The following is a 26,299-nucleotide window of genomic DNA, read 5'->3' on the forward strand; positions in this document are numbered from 1 at the left end:
GGTTAAAATAAAAAGGTTAAAAAAATCATAAACTTGACCTAGACTAGAGATTTGTAAAAAAATGCAAAATAAAAGGGCCCATTCACATGATAATTAAAAACGGGTTCGTGGGCCACAATAAATCATCTTTCGGAACATACTTTGGTCACTGTATCGGGCATTTTTCTCCTTCCATGTTTTATCTGAAATTTGATGTTACTTTTGACCAATAAGTCCAAAATTAATTTTGCAAAAAAAAAAAACAAGATTTTCATTTATCAGAGCTCTAAAAGTGCTCCCAATATATCTTTTGTTCAAAACTAATCCCTGAATGGCAACGTTAAAAAAACTGATATTTAAATGTTTGTCCGACGCTTTTGATAAAGTTAGTCGCAGAAAGTGCAGATTTAGAGATAAATTTTCAGATGAATTTTAGAATTTTCAGGAAAAGTTACATTTTCTGAAACACCCTATTCATGAATCACCCTAACTTCCAGCCAAGCAAAATTTGCTCAAATCTATTTATGAAAACTCTCACAAAAACATCCAAGCTCGAAATCTGCCCATCTTTTTCAGAAAATTCATTTTTCACTTAACCTAGCCATCAGTGTGCACGGAGAAAAATCGGTTCCCAAAAAGTGAAACAAATGTTCATGAATTTTGAAACCTCGAACAAAGTGTTCAATATGCGTGCTACGTTTTTCAAAAACGTACCATGGAATTTGGACACCTTCGTCGTAGTCCCAGTTTTCATGGAAACTTTTTTACGATTTTGAGAGCTGATATTTCTCCGTGTGTTGCGCTATAAGAGCAATATTTAATTTGACTTTCAAAATTTTTTGAAAATATCGAAATTTTTATCCTGCTCCCTAGCTTCCAGCAGTTGACGAAAAGCTCCCTAGGATTTGTCAGTCGTCGTCACCGAAAGCCGCAGAGTTGGGCAGACGGAGACGGCAAAGTTTCATGACGTCGACAATGGCGGCGATGATAGTTCGTTCGACCAGCCCTGCGCGCCTGCTGAGAGCAGAAACAGAAACGTCAAATCTCATAAGCTTCTTCTGCCAGGGGGGGTGGGGAAATACACCGTCATCACACTCAGTTATGGGAAAGTTTTTCGAAAGTTTATTTTTTTCAGTCTTATTCTTCCTTCTCTCTTGGAGGTAGTTTTGTTTTTGTCGCATGTTTCACATTTCATTTTCAATCATATCGTTTCATTTCCGGGCACCCTTGTCTGTGCGCACTGGAGTGTGAGTGTGTGTGTGTGTGTTCTAGTGTTGAGTGGGTGGAATAGTTTTTCCGCAATCCCATCAAGTGGACGACGGTGTGCGAACGCAACACCACCCACTCCCTGACCACCTGGTGGGGGGGGGGGGGGGGGGGAAATTGTGCTCCGGGAAAATGTGGTGGAAGCTTTTTTTTCTTCTGTTGCATTTTCCGAACTTGGCTTCCGAGAGAATGTTGTGTGCGGCTAGGCTCGATTGAGATGTCTTTCGCTGTGTGTGTGTGTGAGTGTGTTTCAGTGTGCTCTTTCTATTGTGTAGGTGTGGAAAATAATTCAAGTGGAAATCGAAAAGTGTTGTTTTGATTTGCCAACATGGTGGAAAACGTTTGTGGAGGCCAAATACAGCGCGGTTAGAAGCTCAGTGAAAAAAGGCCACTTCAAAAAGTCAAACGATAACCACAGTGAAATGCACACTCACACCGACACACACACTGTGGCCATGTGTAATCAATACAGTTGAAGTGTGCAAATAGGACTGCACATTGAATTAACAAGGACGGTGGTGCTCATTTCGTGGAAGGGATTTGACATCGTGCCAATTGAAATCGGTTTGCTCAGTATCACGGGGGAAGGTTTGAGTTTTCTATTGCATGGTGAGCTGATATTTCCGACTAGGAGTGATCATTTGATGCAAATGAGAGTCAATATTTTTCATGGATATGCCATTTGTTTCGTAACCGATTAAACACCTGATTTGTAGTAGAATTGTCCTCCCAATAAAATGATTGTTATAATCATTCAATATGAAAAGCACACAAAGTCAAGGGAGAAAAAACAATTTTCAAAATCGTGAACAAACATACCATGAAATTCGAACACTTTTTTGCGATTCTCAATTTCATGAACGCTTGTTTACGATTTTGGTAGCAGATTTTTCTCCGTGTAGATTAGAATTGTTTGCAGAGTTAAAAATCATTTATTTTATGTGCAAAATTAAACTCAAAATTGTGAACCTTTTTATAATGACTATAAGCTAATTAAATATTTTTACAAATTTTTGGTGACATAAAGCGCTGAATTGAAAAAAAATATCCACAAACGTTTTCTGAAAAAATGCTATTTATTGTTACTTTGTGAAAAAATTGTGAGTGAAAAAAGGCAAAAAGCAAAAATGACAAAAAAGTTTATCAACAAAATCAGAGCTTCTTCTTCGATCGGGTGTGCCAAGCGTTCTGTTTTTTTTATATTTGTGTAGTACTGTGTATGTTAGAGCTGTGTTTACTTCCAAGAAATGTTTAAAGAAATATTTGCAAAATCACGTTGCACCAGATGTGTGTTGACACGGCGAGTGTGTTGTGATGTGAAAATGAAATGTGCACAGAACTTAATTTTCTTGGGGTTGATATTATTTTTGCACTTCTACCGATTTTTTTTTCATTGCGGTTTGTTGTTTTTGAGGGGTGGTAAATTCTTCGGACCGTCACTTGGGAAATAACACGTTTTGGTTTTTACTGACTGTGTAACTATTTGTAGGTGAATGTTTACTGTGAGAGTGTGTTAGGTTATTTGATGCTTTTCTTGTGAATGTTTATATATTTTTCTTTGGAAAAAAATTGGTTCTAATATTTCAAGAGATATAAAAAAGATATGTACATATATAATTGTATTCTCCTGAGGTTGAATATTCTTGAAAATTTAGTATTTTAAAGTGACCTGAAGTCTAGCCTAAGCTTAGGTTTATTTTACTATTACCTAATTTCATTTTTTTAAACTTCACATATTATTGTATCTTTGTTTCAATTACAAAGTTAAAAATGATTTTTTTTCGAGCTTAGTAATTTAATGTGACGTAAGCGCCAAGTAAAGTTAAAACATATTTAAGGTGGCACATACGTCACTCAGCATTATTTTGACATTTTATTTTTAATTTCAATCATTTAAATTAAAATTGGCTTCAGTGAATTTGCACACTCGCAGTCTATCCTGCTCATCCCAAGTAGCGGATGTTACCCCTGAATAAATTCACAGTAAAAAAATCATGGTACAGTGATAACTCTTTTTACGCGGTGCGTTACGCCCTAGTAACATTTTTAAACTTACAGGTTTTATCATGGTTCTGAAAACCCTCATACGGCCTAAATAGGCTTTTATGGCCTAATTAAAACCTAAAATGTTACTAGGGCGTTTCTCTAATTTGTCGATTGCTCTGGAACGACGCAACCTTTTTGCAATATTTTAGAAGCAATTTGTAGGTTTTGTTCAGATCTACAAAACGCTGTTTGAAGCTTTCAAAAATATTGTATGGTTTAAAAGAAATTTACGAAACAAAAAGCGTAACGCCACCGCGTTAAAAGAGGTTTCTCTGTAATATTTTTTATTATATTAATTTTCATGGTGTAATTATACCTCTGAAAATGTGCAATTTTACCACCTTTCTGGTGTAATGTCACTTTTTCAGTCTGAATTGAGGTAAAATTACATCATAAAAAAGGAAACATAGGATCCTTTTTTTACGCGATGCGTTACGTTATACTAATTTGCCGCTATCTCTGGAATGATGCAACATTTTTGCAATCTTTTAAAAGCATTTTGTAGGTTTTGTTCAGATCTACAAAACGTTTTTTGAAGCATGCAAAAATATTTTATAGTTTAAGAGAAATCGATGAAATAAAAAGCGTAACGCCTTCGCTTCAAAACAGGTTTCTTTGTAATATTAATTTAAATTTTTACTGTGTTCACTGACGTGAGCAGCATAGACTGTTTGTTTACAAATCTACCTGTCATCCGATCATAATATTTACCTTTTTTGACAGGAAGGGTGGTTTGGCTTTGCCGTAGGTAAATGGTTCGCAATAGCTGTCAAAACTGGTCAATATTATGATCAAATCACAAGACAAGTTTGTTATTTTCAAGGTGTTCTTTTCAAATCAGCTTATGGAGCTGGCTGGCACACTATACAGCGTTGAACGCAGGATCGGAGGCTCTACCACCGAAATTAAAAAGTAGCAAAACGTCCAGCCTGCTTTCAACGCAGTATTGTGTTCAACGCTTAAGAGTGTGCAAACCATTTCTAAGCAAATTTACAACAGGGCATAACCTTCGGTGTAAACAAGCGCCCTTTTGAAAAGTTTTCCTGGACGTTAATACAGATAGGACCTCTTTTGAGGTTGCAAGGCAAAGACGTTCAAACGATTTGGCATTGCAACTCCAGAAATCGCAGCTTATTCGAGGAAAACAATTTCAATGTACCGTTGTGGGTTAGCAAACCCAAAAAGATTTTCTACTTTGTTTTGATCGATTTGGTTTTTTTTCTGTAATAAAAACATACGGATTTTAAAAGAGTTTCGATACAGGAAATACGGACAGAACACAAAAATCAACGTAAAAAAGCTTACTAACAAACGGAACGAAAGGTTTGAGAAAAAACTAATAATTAAACGAAAACAATTGACAAAAAATAAATACTAGATAATGATGGTACGAAAGGTAATCAAAACAGGTACGTAGTCATAGTAGTTGTACCATTTTAACTTCTGACAGCGAACTGATAGACAGCACATACATGGTGACTCCCACTTCGACCGGCGGTCCTGAAACACGGATAACGTGGCAAAAACATACGCGTCATATATTATAAATGTTTATATATATAGGTTATTGGCAGGCATATATATGAGTGAGAGAGAAAAAAGAGAGAAAAAAATATTTATGTATTTGTTGGATAAGTAGAAAAAAAAATGGGGTCAAAACAAAACATTGGATTCATTAGCACTAGTTAGAACAACTTTCAACTGTTCTTCACGCTTTCTTCTGTTACTTCTCGAAGCATTTTCTTAAAAGTTTTTTTTTCAGTTTTAAACACACGATTACACTCAGCAACGGGAAGCTGCTCAACTTTTGGTCAGTTTCTGGGGGTGGGGCTACCAGAGGGGACAGCCCTACTTGTGTGATAGCCCCTCCCCTTCCTTCCATCGAGACTGAAGCTTTCGAAAGCCGCCCTACGTCATTCATCATCTTGAGTCGTTCTTTTTTCCACTCTCGCGTTGCTACTAAACCGGTGTACACTTTTGCTGATAGCTTTCAGGGTTTGTTAGTGATGTTTTTCTTCCTGCTGGTAGCATCATTTCGGTTTCATAACATCTAGATTTCGGCACACGCACACACGGTTTATGATATATTGCGTACACAAGTAAGGTAAGGAAAAGAAGACAACGTTGGGCAAAACAACCCACAAGGAATAAAAGCTCACAATTCCGCTGTAGTGGGAGGAGAAAAATAAAAGGTAATAGAAGTAAAAAGAAGAAGAAGAAAAAAAGGCAGATATAGAGAAAAGCGACACACACAGACACATTCAATAAAGTTATCTGCAATGACGGTTGTTTTTTTTTTCGTATCGGTTTTTCGTCCAGCAGAGTAAGGAAAAACCCGGGGAAAGGCTGGCCGGTGGGTGGTAAATTGTTGTCCCCAAGAAGGCCCCATTGCAGCGGCACTGTAGCAGAATTGGGTGGGGCTGGACTGCTCTTTTCTGTCTTCAGAGGGTAGCAGGGAGTCCAGGGTGGGCGTGTTTGTGTGGACTGTTGGAGTGTGGGCTCTCTTTATGGCCAGGCAAAACATAACACGTGGTTGAGATTACGGTGTTGTGACGTTTAACGGAGATTTAAAATTAGATTTGAAACCAATTTTAATCAAAATTTATCAAAAAATTGCAGAAAATTTAACTCGCTACAGCTTAAGGACAAATCACCCATTGCTGAAAAGTGTGAAACCTTTGGGAAGAACTAAGAAATAAAACAATAAAAAAAGTGTGGATCAATTTTTGCCTGGCCACATCCTAAAAACATAATTACACCACCTTAAAAAATAACAATAAAGATTTTATGTAGAAGGAAAAATCTACATGAAAAAAGAAAAAAATCGATTATCGATATTATACTGTACTAAACTTTCATGACAAAACTGTAATCATAGTCAAACAAAAATATGTTTAAAAATCAATAAAAAAATAATCACAACAACCCGATCGAACCTGATCGTCACGCATCAGTGTTGAGTGTGCGCTGCCTCTCACACAACGACATCGATTGCGCTCCGTAACGTCAGAGCTCCCCATTCTGGCTCCTTTGCGAGAACAGCAGCTTGATTCACACACTCACGCAGACGCACAGTCGAGATGATGGGGAGAGAGAATCGGACTCAGTGAGAGTGAGAGGAACACGTCGATCTCAATAAAAGAGGGGGATTTCTGCTGGGATGACACTTGCTAGTTGTCTAGTTCTAATTGGTACATGCAGAAAAATATTTTGTAAAGTTTTTCGAATTTTAATATCTCCTTTAGTCTATCGCACTTCTACGCAGACATGCCTTAATTTTTCTGCGTGTACGTGTAAACGATTGATTTCACCACATTTTCGGAGTTCGACAAACACATCGGCGTCGACACTGCGACCGACTGTGTAGTGGTGTGCTGTTTGTTCTGCGTTGCACTTAAAAAACATGACGAAAATAAAGTTTTTAATTAAAACAAACACACTCACGATGACATCGCGGTTTTTGTTCTCTCTCACGCGGTGACGACGCGACAGGGAGAGAGAGAGATAGAGAGGGTGCGCAAATAAAAACAGCTGTTTAAACTCTCAACTCTGTGGTTTGGTAGGGAAAGCTGGGTTTTTTGGTGGTAGTTATTTTTTTTGTGTAGTACTCGGGAATTTCCCACCGGCATCGTTGTTGGTCTTGTTGCATATTACAAATTTGGGACAGGAAAGGAATAAGGCTGCCATCACCGCCACCGATAAAACTCTCTTAATTTTTTTATTTTATTGTTCTCGTTTGTATTAAATTGTATACACAAATTATGTAATAGCAAACTTTGTGACATTTTTAGAATATCGAAATGAATATTTTTTAATTATGTATTTTTTATTTGAGGTAAAACTTTTTCAGGGAGATTCTTTATGACCAGCATGCCAATTTAAATCGAAATTTCACGACATTGTAAAAACTACGTGAAGTTTGTGCACAAGAAAAATACTGTTCAAAATTGACACCAAATATTCACTGCATATATTTTTTTATGAGCTTAATATTTTTTAATTTTAAAGAATTTCCATCAGTTGAATGCACAATTCATTCTTTGTAATACTAAATACAAATCTACAATATTATTCAAAAATTCACATCCAAACTACATATTAACATATAATAAGGCCGTTGCAATGTTTTTCATAGCTTATGTCGCCCCCCCCTTCAAAATCGGTTTGAAAAATCAAGGGGCAAAAAAATATTTTTGCAAAAACCTTCAAAAATTTAAAGGAAATAGAGGTTCAACCAACTGAAAACAATTAAAAATGCAATTTCCTGCGTTTAAAATCATATTTAGCATGTGTTGGATCGATCAAAAATATTTTCAATTTTTGTGAAATTTCAAAGTATTTTTTTCGGCTTTCACTTTTTTCTTCAAATGTTGTGACCATGGCTTATTATTTCAATTTAAACTTGGAAACAATTTGCAACGGCCTAAAATAGGATAAAAAAACTTAAGATTATCAAACTATTCATATTGATTAATTCTTTATCTAATCTAATTTAATCTATTCTAGCATATTGATTTATCCTTCAAATTATTATATCATGAATTAAAAATAACTCTAATATAATCGAAACATGAGATCTTTTTTGAGATTATTCATTCATTATTATTTAATTTTATTCTTCGTTTTATAATTATTTTCCCTCAGAGATTAGAAAATATAGTTACTTAAGCTGCTGTTTGCACTCGAGTATTGAATGACTTTATTTCACTTTTTTTCGTTATTTTTGACAATAAAAAAAATGTTCAAGTGTTATATTTTAAATTAATATTATAATCCGTAATAATAATTGTGGTGTGTTTGAAACCAATAATTAAAGTTTAAATACACTGAAAGACAAATTTATATTGATCACTTAAATTTTGTGGCATGTCACGGAGAAAAATCAGTTTCCAAAATCGTGGACAAGCTTTAATGACCATCGGAACCAAGAACATACTGTTCAAATGGCATGGATGGTTTTCAAAATTTGGACACTTTGTTCGTGGTTCAGAATTTCATTAATGCTTTTGTACGATTTTGGAAACTTAATTTTCTCCGTGAAGACCTGTCAATGACCAAAGAAGCCATTTAGCATTATTGGTTTTCACATTCAAAGTCTCGGTACAAATTTGAGGGCTAATTTTGTGATCTCTTCAAAAAGGATAGTTTGAATGTTTTAAAATCCAGAGTTTTATTTGAAAAATTCGTGTGTTTTGCCCTTTTCTGATGTTAGTCTTCATTTTAAATTTTTTTAAATAGTTTTTTCGAAAAGATCGATTTCACCACAGATCGAACCATTGGGTTGCACTTACAAAATAGTTATCAAGTTTGTTTTTTTCTTTTAGGGAGCATTCTTTTATTACGTAACGCAAAATTTGATTGTTAGACCCCCTCCTCCCCTCGTAACAAAATTTCCATACAAATAAAAAAATGTATGGAGCGTAACACGGCCTCCAACCCCCTACCCCACCAACTGCTTTACGTAATAAAAGAACGCTCCCTTATCCCTTAACGAAAAAAATACATTATAGAAAAAAAGCAAATACTGCTCGAATGGAAGTGCTTCATTCTCAATGTTTCTTACATGACATTTTTAAGCTCATCGAATAAAAATATGAAAAATGTTTTCAGAATCGAAAAATTGATGATTTTTTTTTTCAAAATCGTACCAAAGTGGCTTTAACTCGAAAACGGTGCAGATATTCCAAAATTGTGTTCGTTTTGATTGCAAATTCGATTGCAGACAAAGAAATGGGTTGTTTACACATTCACATTGGTCCATTTTAAATTTTGCTTGATTTTACATTAAAATAATTTTTTGAGCTTGTGAACTTATTTATGGAAATTCGATTAAAAAACACCATTTAGCTAAAAAGGTATTCTCCGTATCTCTAAAAATGCAGCCCGAAATAAAAAAAAAATGATTTTTTAGAATTCCCCTGTTAATGATGAAAAGTAGATTTTAAAATTTCGTTTTTAGTGCGACTATTTGGTCTGAATACCTAAATTGATCAACAAATTCCTCCCAAAGATGAAGATTTTTAAAAATTTACAAAACATTTTACAAGGATAGCTCGTAAATTTGTTAGGTGATTTGTATAGGAAAATCGACGATGCAAATGGGTTCTTTTTTAAGCCCACTAGATATTTTGAATCAAATAAAAAATACAAATGAAATCCATTTCCGATTTTTTGTGTAGAATTGATAAAGATCTGAAACTTGAATTGTGGGTTCAAAACACCAAATTTGCACCAAATTAAAAAATATTCAAGATTTGAAAAACCTGATATAAATTCTTAAGCCAAACAATAAGTTTAAAATTCATGTTTTTAAAAAATGAAGAGTTAAGGATTTATGTTCACGGTGCAGCAATTTACTCGCCACGTAAAACTTTGCAGCCAAACTACTGTTTTTAGGGCGTAGCCCGAGTACAAACAGAAGGAGCAAAAAAAAAAACATTGTCACTTAATTAAATTCGTTTGGCAGCCTTTTTCGAGAGTTATCGGTGGGCGTGTGGGCAAAGGCAAGGTGTAGGAAATTAAAAGCCGGTGTAGTCGTAATTTTTTATTGACATGGGTGCGATTTCAAACTGTCAGCTTTTTTTTTCTCCCCAGAGTCGGACTTTTTTTTTCTCGTACCCAAGCAAGTCCCTGTGACGATGTACAAACAAAACTCACAACCAGGTGCGGGAGCGAAAATTAAATTTGTTACAGAGTTGAGTTTCGTTGCGGGTGTGGGTGTCTCCTTATTTCCTAGCCAACATTTCCTGACACTTCTATCGTGTAGTTTTTTCGGTGTGTCCATAAAACCCGAAACTTGTTTCATTAGTAAAGTTTGTGCTCCCGTTTTTTTTTGACACTTTTTTTTCCTCTGGCAGGTGAGCGCGCGTCTGAATCGTCTGTGTTAATTGACTATGTGTTTGTTTTTTTTTGCTGCACACTACTATTGTTGTCTTCCTGTCTACGCGGTAAAGTCCTGGCACGACTACAGCGTACAATACGTCGTCAGCGGATGTCGTTAAAAGCTCGTTTGAGAGCTTTTCGTTCGATGTGCTTCGAGATATTGTTTCACTCAGTTTTTCTTCTTCTTCTTATTTTTTCATCCGACGAAACAAAGATTGCAGTGTATCCAGGGTTGTTTTGAGGGAAAATTAGGGAAAAAGGTTACCCGAGTGGCGTTCATTTGCCCAATCAATGTTCGAGTAACTGACACGGTGCCAGGGACGGAAAATGTTGAGCAAATTTCACCACTCAGGTAACGTTACAAGTTGGAGGGGGAAAACGGGACGGATGTCAGGGGGGATCTGTTCCAGGGAACTCGATACTTACCTCCGTAGTTTGGTCTTACTCTTTTGTCGTAGCCAACGCTGAACGAATCTAGAATAGCCGAAATATTTACATCTCCTAGCATACTGCCTCCGCCCGTTCTGTAAAATCAGAAAAGAAGAGAAGGGGGAAATCGTTAGTTCCTGACAGGTCAGTGATGGCCCTGGGGACCGGGAGGGAAAAACAGGAAATTGCTCGTTTAAAATTTCAGCATTTTTTCGTCGTTCTTTTGTTTCGGAACTGTGGGGGATCACCGGAAAGGACGGAGATATCTCGATGGTCGAATCTGATGATTTGCAGGAAACGGTACCCAGTTTTAGTCACTTTTGGAAAACTGTCAGCAATTAGGTTAGCCGACCCGGGAATGGGCAGCTTTTGAGGGTGAGATAAGGGTGGTAGTATAAATGTTATGTGACCATACGAATGTGCCACAGTTTATGTCTGTTAACGCTTCAGTTTCGTCAAGGTATGATAGATTTGAACTTCCTAAACGCGTTCCAATCGACAGAATTGAATTTCAGTGAATTTTAAGCCAATGTTTAAAATTATAAGTTGTTATTATAAAAATTAACGTTTTCAGAATAAAAACACATTGCAATATCCAAATCTCAATTCGTCCAACACCCAATCCCGGTCCCTCTTCAACTTCACCGCCAGAACATCGTGGCGCGTTGGCTCTGTTAGAACTATGGGTCCGGAATCAGCAGGAAGAGGGAGAACAAGCCAGCCAACCGAAAAACCGGCCACGAGAAGAAACTACACATCAAATAATGATGATATACGAGTCAGTGTCAGATGTTAATGAAAATAATATAATTTTACGAGTTATTCGGCTGTATGTGTGTCAGCTGGGAAAGTTTCTCCACCGTTTCATATGTAGCCGAAGTTGTGTGTGTGCACTCAATTTATAAATCCTTTTTCGCAAAACTATTGCGCCAGAAACAAAGTGCTGTGCTCTCAACTATATCTGTGTGTGAGTGTGAGAACGAAAGCCAGATTCGGAAACTTTCGCTAACTAATCTAAGTTCCATAGAAAATTTATGACTGCACAGCCTCGGGTCATATTCCACGTGTGTGTGTGTATGAACGAGTTAGAGAGTGTCATGCCACGGCTAACATTTCCATTTTCCGTTCCTATACCCTACCCCCTGCTGAGCGAGAAAATGAGTTCAAATTCCAACCATTTCGGACGATGGTCCTTCTGTGGGCCAGAATTAAATGAGATAATTTTGTCACGATCTACCACTGCACTATACCTTGAAAACTGGAAAGCTTCAACAGACAGTTCCAACTAGAGTTGCGAACACGCAGAAAAATAAGGCATATTTGAATCAACAAAACTTTTTGTTGATCTGAAAATTATTATTTTTGTTGAATCAACGCTAAACGCCAAAGTAACTTCTTCGAAACAACAAAAGACTTTTGTTGAATTGAGAAAATCAAGGTTTGTTTCAACTCAAAATCGGCGTTGATTATATTCAACAAAAATTTTTTTGATTCAAACCTCGTACAGGCTGATTCTACAAAACATTTTTCTGCGTGAATCCTTAAGCGCTTAAAGTGCACTCTTTTAAATCATAATATTTTTAAAAAATCACATGATCTCGACTTAAGTCATGATGATTATTTACATATATCAATTTGTATCAATTTGTATGAAAAAGTGACCCAACCATTGTTGTAAAAATATCAATCTTTCAACTACAATTATCATGTCCGAAATCTCACCTAGGACGCAAAATTCTCAGCAATGATAATAATCGGTCTTTCTCTCTCTCGCGTCTGACATTCTCTATTTCACTCTCATCCAACTTTCTCTCCCATTCCACCTTAAAAGAGCATAGCCAACACAGTTTAACGGGACGTAGAGCGTGGTCGGATTTCTGAGAAAACAAAACAATCTTCGGCGATTACTTGTGAAAGAGGAAGAGAGAAAGGAATGATAGAAAGAAAATGGTCATGCTGGCAATCACGAGATAAAAGTAGAGAACTCACACCTTCTGATATTCCGGTGAAAGGATCATGAAATGATAGTTTTTTCCATCACTCACTACAACACTGTGACAAGTAATTTAAATAGATTTGTCTCAACCCAAAATTTTCGCGCTTCACCCTGGACCAGCAGCCTAGCCTGCTGTGTGGCTCACGTGAGCCGCCCGGTTCATACATTCTATCGACTGGCGGCAGCTGTCCTTGCCTTGCATGTGTGGCATGTCGCATGAAAGGCGGAAAGTGCATTCATGGCAGCTGGCGGCCGCGGCCCGTTTGGGGTTTTGTGTGTTCTTTCCGTGTCCTTTCTGTGTCTCGACTGACCTGGCCTTGCACACGAAACCTCACCCAGTCAGGCAGTTCTCTCTCGGTGTATATGATAAATTCCGGCCTAGCTGCCTCCATTCTGGGCCTTTTGCCGGGGCCTTTTTGTGCCGCTGTGCATGACAAGTATTTATAGATTAAATAGATTAAATTGTGGGCCCACCGGATCAAGTCGGGCCAACATGGCGGTGGAGACGCGGGGGAAGTGGGTGAGTATATATTTGACCAAGTATACAAATATATGGGCTATAAACCAAAAAGGGCAGAACTGATTGGATGGCGGTGACCCCGGACTCGAGCAGACTCCCGTCGGTGGCGGGAAATGGGCCACATCCTGGCCCATCGGCAGAGAGTTCTGGTCTGGCGTGATAATCTGGAATTTGACGGGTGCTGGTTAGGGAGGAAGTGGTTACCCTGCAGGAGTTTGACTTATTTTGGGTTGACTTGCAACTTATGACGTTGGGCCTTTAGCAGATTTTGGATAATTTGATAACTAGGGATGATTCTAAATAACTTAAATTTCACCCAAACTTGGGCAGGTCTCACAAAATTTGCAGTCGATATATTTTTAGCGCATGTAAATATAGGCATCTGAATATACCGGCTCCGTGGCTTAATGGTTACGGCTTCTGCCTCATAAGCAGAAGGTTCAGGGATCAAATCCCGGCCGGTACCTCTGAAATTTGAAATTTGGAATCGGGAATTTGAACTTTGAATATGACCAAAAACGACAATGAATCAGGTGAGATTCGAACTCACACCTCTGGATTAGTGGTCTGGGACGGTAAGCAGTCGGCCATCAGAAGGTTTACACTCTAGCTGTGAATTGATCCGTAGTGTTGAAACATGTTATCTTCTCATATCAAATACGCGCTGATCCCTGATTTGCCTGACGGGATTGGAAGTCCAAATATAGATCGAGTTTCCTTCAGATGCTTGCTTCTATGTTTAGGCGAGGCCGAACAATACCCAGCGACCGCGGAATTGGACCGCAAGGAGCTCTGTCATTCTGAAACGGGTCGTTGGAAGCAGCGCGAGGGCTATCACCACCTAATACCCGGGTGAAATAAGTTGTATCAGCATTCGGCATATAAAAAGCCTGATACAAATTATACTTTCCCGTAATATCGCTACCGGTTAGCGGGTATTGGATTGGACCACACACACACACATGTAAATATAGGCATCTGAACGCAACAGCTTTATGCGTAAACCGAGATTTTAACCGTAGTGCTTTTGGGTAAAAGTTTGAATTTTTGAAACATTTCCCAAAAAAATTACCACTACCAAAGTATTACAATTATTATCACTGATTGCGATTATGCGATTATGGTAGCAGATGATAACATTCTTGCTTGAAGCCATGACTGTCAATGATTGATCTAAGAGAGCCCAGAAATAGTTAATTGAAAGAAAAATTAACATGAAATGCTTCTACAAACAACATCTAGAAAACCATTTTTTGATTGATGCATTCTGTATCAGGATTTTAATGTTTGTTTTTTTCTAAAGCAAAGAAGGAATTCGATTTTTGAAACAAACCACATCAACAATTTATTTGAAAACAAATCTACTATCAATATTTTATATTTTGGATTTTTTTTACATCAGTTTTTATTGTGAAATAATGTTTGCAATCGAAAAGAGCTTGATCGATTGCTTGATAAAGTGCACCGTTTTTTAGATGTAGCGACATAAAATTTGAGTTTAACGAAAAATAAAAACAGTTTTTTGTTGTTTCAAAATAGTGTATATCGTCGCCATCGTGCTAACTTGTCGTACGTGCATTTTGGGCCAAATTGAGTTAAGAACGCCATTTTGTGCAGCTCACAATGCCTCACCTTTTGACCTTCACAGATCCCCAAAATTCGATTTCAATCCTGAGATATTCAACAAAAACCGAAAAAACTCCGTGCATTTTTGTCACTTTATATATGAAAGTAGTTTCAATCTTGTCGTGCTATCTTGTCACTCCATGATAATTGATGTAAGTGCGACAAAAGGCCAAAGGGATTTCAGGCCAGGAAAGTCAGGATGCGTTTGTCGCACGTACAAGCTAGACTACCGTAAACATTTGTAATTATATCTTGGGACTCCAGCAACCAACTTCAACCAAACTTTGGGACAATGCACAGAATGGTCAGCCAAACAAAACGTGTTTGTTGTTGTTTACATTGCATGCTCTCGTTTTTGAATATTCAAGGTCAAACATTAAAACGCGTTTTTCTCGGAACGTCAAAATGGCGGGTGCGACAAGATAGCACGACGACGTCGATATGATTGTCCATTTCCGACAGTATTTTTTCGAATATTGATATGATTTTGGAATCAACTCTAAAATATAAAAATGGCGCAATAATTAATTTTTGACCATTTTTAAACGTTAGTGTTGATTCCAAAAAAACTTAAAAAAAATCATAACTCGGCGGCAAAAATATTGGCCTTACTTTTGTATGGCTCAAAAGTTCCGGTTTTTGTTCTCTTAATAAAATTTTTGATATTTAATATCAATAAATTTCTAAAATTGAAATATAGATTTCCGGAAATTTGATTTTTGTGATAAAAAGTTTAAAAAAGTGTACCAATTTTGTTTCTGAGTAGTCCTTATCAATACTACAACTTTGCGAAGACACCAAACCGATCAGAAAATCCTTCAAAAGATACAGATTTTCGCATATTCATAAATTTTCGGTGAAACAAAACGCTTTGCAGTTTTAGCTACTTTATTTTGAAATCTATGTAAAATTTATTAAATAATGATGAACATTGCATTTCACGAGAGGATTTTTTTTGTTTTCAATGAAAGTTTTATTTAAATTTTTAACAATAGTTTTTGAAAGAAAATGTGTGAAGCATGTTTCAATTTGATATATTTTCCGGGAATTATCAATAACAAATATAAAAAAAAACTATGAATGATATAAATGATATTGGCCTAAACTTTTTTGAAAAAACTCAAATTTCCCTCTTGCTGAAAACTATGAGGAAAAAATTATACTTTGCTTTTTTTTTACTGAAAGTACTCTTAGTGAATCTGTTGTCTAGTATATGCTTAGCTTTATCGATATTTCAAAGAAATTGAATGTCTGAAATCTCAGTTAAATAAGAATGGCTGGATCGCTAATTCGACTGGTGAAAATTCTATAAAAAAAACTCACAAAACTGAAATTGTATTTTTGGCAATAAAAATTTTTCTAACAAGGGGTAACATTTTGTATCTTGAACTACTGTTAATTTTTTCAGTTACTTTTTTGTACTTAAGTATTCTTAAAGCGGTACAGCCTTTTTTATCTTTCGAAAATCCTGAGTAAACAAATGACACATTCCGCCGTGACGTTGCAACGCTTTGACTTTTCTTTTTTCAGTATTTCGGCTGTAACTCAAAAATTACATTAAAAAGGTACATATGTTATTACAGATTCGAAAAGTACATTAAATTTCCTATAAGAAACAATGTTGAAACATTATTTTAAGCGAATATTCTATTTTTGAGAGGGGGATATGTAGCGTGACGTTGCAACGCGTGACTTTTTCTCAATCCTGACCCAATTCACGTTAAACGGCAAATTTGGAGTTCTTCTTCCATTTTTAGTGTAAAATTGGCCAACAAATCGAATGCAATCATTAGTTTTTCGAAAAAATTAAACCTCGATTTTTGAAGACCGCTTACATTTCGTGACGTTGCAACGCTCTGTTTTTGAAAACAGGGTTTTTCGTTGCGTTGCAACGTCACGAAATTATAGTTTCAAAATAAATCATAGTTTTTGTTAGGCTGAACAACTGTAGGTTAAGATTTGATTATAAGACATTTATAGACAGTACAAGGACATGTGAATTGATGGGCCTGCCCATGTTAGACCCCCCCCCTCCCCCTTTTCTGCTTTCATAGTTGCAGTACGATTTACGAAGTTTTCCAAAGGGTTTTCAAAATATTTTTTTTTTTGTATTATTCCATTATCACGAAGGAAACCCCCCCCCCCCCCTCTCCCATCCTCTATCCATGTAACGGGACGTCCATGCATTACGTAACGGCGTTATATCAAGGGGGAGGGAGGAGGGTTCGAGGATTTATACAAAAAAAGTGTATCGGAAATGTATTTCCAGGGGGTGGAGAAGGTCTAAAAATATAAATGTTTTCAGAAGGGCTTATTTTGAATTTATAAATAAAGTGCCCATATCGTTTGTTCATGGCCCCTAAGGGGTGATCTGCAAACAACGTAACTTATTTTGTTGACTTTTGTGCTTTTTTAATTAAATTTGAGGAAATAATATAACTGTTTAACTGCGCAACATAACATTTTTAATTGCGAACAGCAAAACGTTGCATACAACTTATTTAAGTAAGGGTTCGTCCAACAACAGAGTGACAAAAGTTTGTGAAAAAAAAACAATCGAATCACGTGATTTTTATTGTTTAGTGAATTTCACTATAATTTGACTTACATAAGGGTGTGGGATAAAAAAAATCGTTGCGTTGTATTAGAATGATCCATCACGTAAATCAGTTTATCATAAAGAGGCCATCCAGTAACCACGTGATTATTTTTTTGAAAGTTTTAGATTTTTCCCCCTTGTGAACATCGGTCTATTTTGATTTGTTCAACAAGTTTCATAAAATACTTTTTTTTTCGAGTTTCATACAAACTTTAGTGACGGAATTTGTGAATGACCCATGTACAATTCTTCTGTAAATATGCTCGGAAACATTATATAAAAATTATATGATATTTAGTACCCTTTTATCTTCAACAACCAACTACGCATACACCTTTTTTGCCATTTGACCAATATGATTTAAATTTTCGTGACGTTGCAACGCAAACTTAAACCTGTTGTAACTTTGGATCTAGACAACCAATTAAGTCGCTCTAGATTGCATTTGAAAGCTCTTTCCAAGTACAAAGAGCATCCGAAATATCAAAATGATTGAATGTTTAGTTTTTTGTTGACATAAACAAATGTCCCTTTTTCGTGACGTTGCAACGCAATAAAATGGTAAACTTACACTAGTTTGAAAAAATACTTAATTTAAGATAAACTGCAAACCCATGACATTTTCGTTTAGTACAACTAAAAACCTACAAAATGCAATCAAAAGAATATTTTTGGATTTTATTTCGCTGAAAACCAGGAGTTTTTAGAAAAATGTTTTAAAACGATGATTTTATCACGATTTGATGCATAACCTAACCAACTTGTACAAAATGATATTCAAATGATCAATTAATGAAAACCATGATTTTTGAAGCTTCAAGTAGTCTAGAATCGAGGAAAAATATTCAAATAGCTCATACACGCTTTTCAAAATTTCATCCTTAGGTGTACATTGCCGGAGAATGTGTCAAATAAAGCTTTCAGAAACTTTTGTGAGCAACTTTCTCTTCGTGTGAATCTTATTTTCTTTGAAAATACCAGCTACCAGTTGGCGTTTTCGCAAAAAGTATTATAATTTCAAATTTCACTTTCAAGTTATGTTTCAATCATCTTTGAAGACGTTGAAAACATATAACCGAGACTAAATAAAAAATATTTTTGTAATAATTTTGAGCTCATTGCAATCTTGATTCTAGTTAAATTTGGAAAAAAATGTAATTCTATGTCATTTGATGGTAAAATAGTAGTTTATGTAACAAGGTTCACCGAGTTGAATAAATACGACGAGTGATGAAAAAATCAAGTTTTGCAACGAGTTACATAAACATTTTTAGCAATTCCGAAAAACACCATTTGTACACCATTATAGGACAAATATTCATGCATTGAGTCAATGAAATGTTTAAATCATAAAATGTTGAAAAGTACAACTTTTCCTAACAAGTGCTGAAAAGTTCTAATTTTCAGCATTCATTTCAGTGCTGAAAAGTAGAACTTTGTGAGAAAAGTAGGCTGTTTCGTCATTCGAGATTGATTGGAAAAGTAAGTAGTTTCACGACGGAATTGCCGTATTTTAGGAATGATTGTACAATCATCCCACATATTCGGAACACCAACTAGGGGAACAGCATCTAATTCCAGCGTGCCTCTAATGTTGGCAGGTCAGAACTTTGACATTCAATTAAAGCTAATTAAAAGCGTTTTCAACTGAAATCGGGTGATAAATAGCTGAATAAGAAGTGAGCAAGAAAGTTTCAATCATAAGTTTTGCAAAATTAGTTGTTTAAATAGTGAAAATCAGCAAATTGGATGGAGTTAGGAGCGAGAACTTAACCTGCCTAAGATTCGAGAATTTCCCCTAATTCGGAACATTTTTGTGGTAATGAAATTTTTCTGTCGTCCCTGCTAGTTTCAGGAACTGCATTTGGACATTCTCTTGCTAGTTCACTACTAAAATTGGTACTTTTTGAACAAAAAACCTCATTTCAAAACTATTTCTCCAGAGCAGCAAAACACTGCCTCCAAATTGCCTGTTCCATAATTGTGAGATGTTATTGTGCCTCCCACAATTGTGGAACACCTAAATTTAATTGATATTTTCACAAAAAAGTTTTTCAGACCATGTTTAAAACATCACTAAGCTTGAGTTTTATTGGTTTCAGAGTGTGATGTCATTTTTTTTGTATAAAATTTGTACTCCTGGAGAGACAAAAAAGTTCGAATTTGTGGATTTCAAGGGTCAATGTTTTTCTTTAAAAACTTGATATAAAACGTAAAAAAGTACAGCCGGTTTATACATCCATCGAAAGATCACAAGCTTTCACATGAAGGAAAAATCAAATAATTATGTTCAATTATCGATTTTCTATGATTTGTTGAACATTGGCAGATCTGTAAACTGTTCCGAATATGAGGGATGACTGTAATATTAAAACAAATATATACAAAATTTACTTTTTGAGAATAGTAGATTTCACGATCCACAAGTAGTTTTGTGAAATGCTGCTGATTTTTAAAAAGAAATTTTAATTTGAAGTGTTTTTAAGTAACAAAATATAAAAATAAGATTATTTTAAACGTGTGAAAACTTTGTGTTTGATCTTTGCAAAAGCATTCACCAGCTTTTTTTACCACCTTTTTATTAATTTATTACAACAACGTTAAAAACGCATGACGAAACGCTTTATTAGCTTGCAGAATATCATGATGGGACGAAGAGCCTCCCCTTGCCTTCAAGGCAATTGTTTTGGTGTCATGTTTTCGTTTCATTTCCGATGAGGGTGGGGGGAAGGGGACGGGGAAACGAGGTTGAAGTTGCGTAAATCATACCCACTTTGGGTGCAACACTTTCGTGGTAATCGCATTTCATCCCCCCCCCCCTTGCTCGAGTCCAATTCCAGCATTTCCATGGAATTTTGATGTGACCTTTTTGTGATCTATTACTTTGACCCGCTCATCTTTCTGTTTCATCCTGCTCATGGGGACGCAGGAATATGACCAAATTTAGGGATTGTGAAATTATGAGGCTTGTTTTGTATGCGATACGGCTTTCGAGGTCAACCAAGAGAGAGCCAATTTCGTCAAAATGTTCGTGACTCATAAAGTTTGACAGTTTTACTTGGAATCCGTTTAACCAGGTCACGTATTAGGCGTTGAAGTAGACTGCTTGAAACATTGTAGTTTTATGATATCTTTGAGAACAAAATTTATATTTAGTTAAATTTAACAAAGCTTTTCGATTGTAATTTCGTTGCATGCTGCCTAATTCTCCCGCAAATTGTTCGCAGCCCTGTGAAATTCAGCCCCAGACAACTGTAATGAACTTTTTTTGATTTACATATTGCCATCAGTCTGGCGGGGACCTATTGTTCCACATACATTGAACTGCAGCAAAGAAAAATGAGAAGAAAAAAAAAACACTGCAAAAGCACGACAGAAAGAGAAATAAAAAAAAACAACAAACCAAAAACTATTCCGTTTTATTTGCTTCTACCTCGCACACACACACACATCGAAAGCTGCTGCGAAACCCCCGGCGGACGGGAAAGTCCTGTAGTTTTTCCCCCCTGATTCGAGCAAATAGTGAAGGAAAAACATCGCCCAATCCTCAGAGCCTCGTGGTGGCTGCTGCGGGAAGAAAATGTGCCTTCCATTCGTGTACCGCACCCATTTCTGTGCTGGTGTGCGAGAGGTAAAGAGAGCGAGAGGGAGAGAGCTTTTCACTGGTCCTGCTCTACACCAACAGGGAGAGCAGTGAGTAGCACGAGAGAGAGTTTGAGCATGGGAGAGGTCAGTGTGGTGTGAAAGCTCGAAAACGGCTGATTTTCCTGCTCCGCTTGTTTATCGGGGAGTTTCCTCGTGTTGACAAAAGGAAAAGGCAAGAGAGAACACACAAAAAGGGAGAGAGCGAGCTTTTGCGAGCGAAGCTTTTCGCGCAAGGTGTGTGAGCGTGTTACTGTTTCCCTTGGAACCGTGTAGAGATATGACGTATGCAAAACGGGGATTCCTCACCGTTCTTGAGAGCTTCTGTGGCCAACCTGACGACGAGTGGGTCGTGAGCCCCTGCCGCCACGGAGAGAAGCGGTAAGGGTAGGCTCGCCCGTCGAGGCTTTCAAGCAGCAGGGGTTTGGGAAAAATAGGGGAAAAACGCCAAACAGCGAAAAACAGACGGTAAGTGGTACATATTTTATTCTCGCTATCACACTAGCTCCAGCAGCTGCAGGGCAGCTTTTTGTGCCGGGGCCATTGCTGGGGCCCCCTTTCATCCGGGTAGCTGTCATGTGGGTTGGCTTTTGGCCGGTACGATTGCCAGGTACGTCTAAATCTGGGGGTTGGAGTTTGTTTTTTTTTTGTGTCAAATAGGAGAAGTTTGGTTTGGACTAGCCATATTAAGAGTTTTTAACTTTACTCAATTTAATCGATTTGTTCTATATTTAGGTGATTAGGCCATTGTAAATTTTATTGATTAAAGTAATTCATTGTTATCTTTAAATTTAAGAGCGAGTCCACGAATAGGGCATACCCATTTGTATGGAACGTCGTTTCCCGATCAGACGGTAATAACTAAATTCATGCCATTTCAATAACAAATACTGTTAAAATAACAGAAATTGTTATGGATTCTTCTTGAAAAAACCATTTTTGCATAAAGGTTAAATAACAGTTTATGTTATCATAACAAAATTAGTTATTGGTCTGATGTTGGTTGAAAGCCAAAACAACTTTGGAATAACATTTTTTGTTATGGAAGAATACCGCCAACTGTTATTGGGATGTTCGGATTAGTTGTTAAAATAACAAAAAAGGATAACAAAGATTTGTTCGAAGAATAACGCAAAATGTTATTAGTCTGTTATTACAATAACAATCCAATAACAAAAAAATCATAACGGCGAATAACAAATATTGTTATAAATAACATAAAATGTTATTGACCTAGTATTTTCAAATAACAAAAAATGTTATTACCAAGTTATTTCCGTCTGCTCGGGTTGGACCTCACCAATCTGCCTGATGTTTCTTCCATGTACTTTCGAGTGCTCCCGGGCAGACGGTAATAAAAAAATTAATAATATTTCAATAACAAACCCTGTTAAAAAAACAAAAAGTGTTATTATTTTATGCTGAAGTTCACTTCAAGAAGAAAAAATAATAACAGTTTCTGATAAAATAACAAAATTTGGTATTGAAGTGATATTACACACTAAATCAGGAATTCGTTACTCGGTAATTTTTTTTACTGAGATTGCTCAGTAAAAGTCATATTTTACTGAGCTGTCAGTAGTTTTTGTCAAAATTACCATGCTACAGTAAAATAATTACTGAAGTTCAGCATAAATAACCAAACTTTGGTATCCCGAACAGACGGTAATAACTAAATTCATGCCATTTCAATAACAAATACTGTTAAAATAACAGAAAGTGTTATGGAAAATTCTTGCAAAATCCATTTTTGCATAAGAGTTCAATAACAGTTTATGTTATCATAACAAAATTTGTTATTGGTCTGATAATGGTTGAAAGCCAAAACAACTTTGGAATAACGTTTTTTGTTATGGACGAATACCTCCAACTGTTATTGGGATGATCGGATTAGTTGTTAAAATAACAAAAAATAATAACAAAGTTTTGTTTGAAGAATAACTAGAAATGTTATTAGTCTGTTATTACAATAACAATTCAATAACAAAAAAATCATAACGACGAATAACAAACCCTGTTATAAATAACATAAAATGTTATTGGCCTAGTATTTTCAAATATCAAAAAACCTTATTCCCAAGTTATTTCCGTCTGCTCGGGATTTCATTCTACTGATAAACTCAGTAAACTCATGTGTTCGGTTATTTTTAACAGCTCGGTAATTGAAGTACTGATTGCTCGGTAAATTTTGGTGAATTTTACTGGGAACTCCGTAAATATTACTGAGCTCTACTGTTGAAACTTAGCTGTCATTTAATGTGTTTTGCTGACGCTTAGAAAACGGTTAAAAATTATCGGTGTGATGAAAATTTGCTTAAATAGTTATAAAAACAACACATTTATGAAAAACTTTGGCTATTATTATAGAGGTAAGGTTATTTTCATTTAAAAACAAATTGATGTTCTGATTAAATATAAACTTACTTTCAGGCAAGATAAAATGCAGAGATATTCTTCAGACGATATGATTCTGTTAAAAAGTAATGTTTATTAAGAACTTGGTTCCGGACTACCTTCAAAACTATTATTTTGGATCTCTGAAACATGCGTGCTTTTAAATTTGTGGAATATTCGTTAATTTAAATGTAAATAAATGTTTTTTGTTATTCTAACCTTCAAAATCAATATGAACAAAAAGGGGAAAAGGCATTACTGTAAGCTCGGTAATTGTTCCGAAATTAAACTGAGTGCCCGTTAAAATTTTACCGAGCTCCTCGGTACAGATTAACCGAAGCTGTCAAAATCAAGTTTACTGAGCACCCAGTAAATCTAATTTTTACCGGGCTGTTGAGATTTCGGTAAAAAATTTACCGAGTACGGTAAAAAAATCTAAGTGTGTATATTGAAAATGTTCGATAACACGCTAATAAGAGGAAATGTTATACATTTCAAAAACTCTCCTAATAACAAAATTTGTTATTCGTTCGGTATACTGACTTAGAAATAAAATTACCATAAATCGCACAAATGGAAAAGTTTCTAAGTGTCCATAACACAATCTGTTATTATTTTTTCTTTTGTTAAATATGTTTAGATCTTTGGGATAATTTTGTCTAATTTCGTCGGGGTCATTATTTTGGTCATGAAATGGGGTCCTTAAGCTAAAATTATTTTAAAAGGTTGAAATTTTGGAAGTTGATTTTTTTTTATTATTTGATATACCCCCTAAGGGACTTTGCTAAAATTGGCTAGAACTATGAGGTAATTTTGACCAATTTCGTCGGGATCATTATTTTGGCCATGAAATGGGGTCCTTAAGCCAAAATTATTCTAAAAAGTTGAAATTTTGAAAGTTGATTTTTTAAATTACTTGATATACCCCCTAAGGGATTTAATTGGCTAAAATTGGCAAGAACTATGGAATAATTTTGACCAATTTCATCGGGGTCATTTATTTCACGATGAAATGGGGTTTCAAGCTAAAATTAATCCGATAAATTAACTTTTTAGAGTTCATTTTTTTAAACTTTGTTATGTTCCCTAACGGAATTGATTTATTTATTGAGAATTTTTGAAGTGTGAATAACAAAAACTGTTATTATTTTCACAGAGCCAGGAAGTCGGAGCTGACGTTGAAGTTCGAGCTGGAGTGAGACCTCGGAGACTGCATCGGATTCAGCAAATTTTCAGCAACTTTCTTCAAAGTATGCATTCAAAGTCGCTTGGAGGTACCCGACTCTGCAGCCCTGACTAGTACAGAGGAGTTATGGCAACTTTCAAATAAACCAAAACAATAACTTTTTTTGTTATGGAGACATACCAGTTCAATAACATTTTTTTGTTATTATGCTGCTCCACCGCTCCACACAAAATAACAAATCTTGTTATTCCTTTATGATTCCTTCTGTGTTATTGGTTTGTTATTGCAATAACCACATAATAACAGTTTAAGATATTCTTCGAACAAATCTTTGTTATTGATTTTTGTTATTTTAACAACTAATCCGATCATCCCAATAACATATTTCTATCTTCTCACAATATCAAAAACTGACCTTCCCAAGTTATTTCCGTCTGCTCGGGCTGCGCAAAATCAATCTTTTTTCAGTAAAATTGTTGTATCTCGCCAATAGTTCATTTTAGTTTGAGGTTTACATTGATTTTTATGTAAAATTGTCCGGGGAATACGATGGTGATAAAATTAAAAAAAAAAAAACATAAGGAGTCGGTCAAAATTGAATTTTAATAATAAAAACGTTAAAATATAATATTAGGGGGCATTTAAGGGTTACAGTTTTTTTTTTTTATAAAATTCCTTGGACATTTTTTTATAAAATGCAACCTATAGAAAATCTTTTGCTCAAATAGTTGTAAAGTCATGAATAAAAAAAAATTCTTAGAAAATCGTTAAAAAAAGTGGGTGGCGCAAAAACTAGAGGGATGGTCCAATCAGGACCAAATTTGGGATTTATGTTAACTATCGATAGATGAACGTTCGCTCCAAGTTTGGTCCAAATCGGTGAAGGTCGAGTCCAAAAGTGTACCCAGTTGATCTGGAATGACCCACTATTAATTTTTATTGCATGTTTTGCCAAAATCTCTCAAGTTTTGCATGTCTATTCACATTTTAGTTCTGGATTATAATCTTAGCTTTTTATATACGACACTTCTCTGCATACTTATTTGAATTAACACCTCAACTTTAAGGCTTGCCAAAATTTCAAACCCCATATAAAGTTCAGTTCAGGTTCTGAAACGTACTTTATATCGTGTTCAAAGTTATGAAAAAGCATTAATTTATCAAAATCAAGTTTAGAAGTTATAAAGTATTTTTTAAGTATATATTAAATGTAGAGCGTACAATTTTCACCAAGGAAATCCTCCTAAAATTCAGGAAATCATTTAAACAAAAACAAAACTTGTTAATAAGTCCCACGCAAAGAATTCACATTTTCAGAAAATTCAAATGTGTTTTACAAAACTTTTATATTTTAATTTCATGCCATTCCAATCAAATTCAACTCTATTCAATTAATGTTTATTATTTGTACTAATCATATTACATTTGGTTATACTTAGTAACTAATGTGGAGTTTTGGAGATCCTTGCATACATCGCTTCATCAGGTATTGTTGGATTGTATTTATTTGTTACACTAAGTGATTCAATAAAAAATACGTTTTTTTTGGAACTCTGCGTATGTCGTCTTATGTTACATAAAAGTCTCTTTGACATTAAATTTCTATCTCATCACCGTTTCAGGCTGCAAATGATTGAAAAACACCTCTTTTTCACATGTTCAAAAATGTAAGGGGTCGTACCGTCCCTCCGTCACGAGATATCAAAGGACATAAGTAACCCCTAAGGACAAAGT

General features: G+C 35.7%; 1 protein-coding gene across 10 annotated transcripts in view; it reads right to left on the bottom strand.

Moving 5' to 3' along the window:
* LOC120412863 (gamma-aminobutyric acid receptor subunit beta) overlaps positions 1-26,299 on the bottom strand; it is a 150,723-nt gene that overhangs the window by 78,767 nt on the left and 45,657 nt on the right. For 7 of the 10 annotated variants that reach the window (XM_039573487.2, XM_039573484.2, XM_039573476.2 and 4 more), the window contains exons 3-4: positions 10,600-10,697; positions 4,724-4,791 (exon numbers count right to left, since the gene is read on the bottom strand). In XM_039573487.2, the coding sequence (XP_039429421.1) occupies positions 4,724-4,791; positions 10,600-10,697 (166 nt within the window). The remainder of the gene's footprint in view (positions 1-4,723; positions 4,792-10,599; positions 10,698-26,299) is intronic. The other 3 variants (XM_039573483.2, XM_039573488.2, XM_039573485.2) reach the window with 1 other exon arrangement.

This window comes from Culex pipiens, chromosome 3 (assembly GCF_016801865.2).
Source record: "Culex pipiens pallens isolate TS chromosome 3, TS_CPP_V2, whole genome shotgun sequence".
NCBI classification, from domain to species: Eukaryota; Metazoa; Arthropoda; class Insecta; order Diptera; family Culicidae; genus Culex; species Culex pipiens.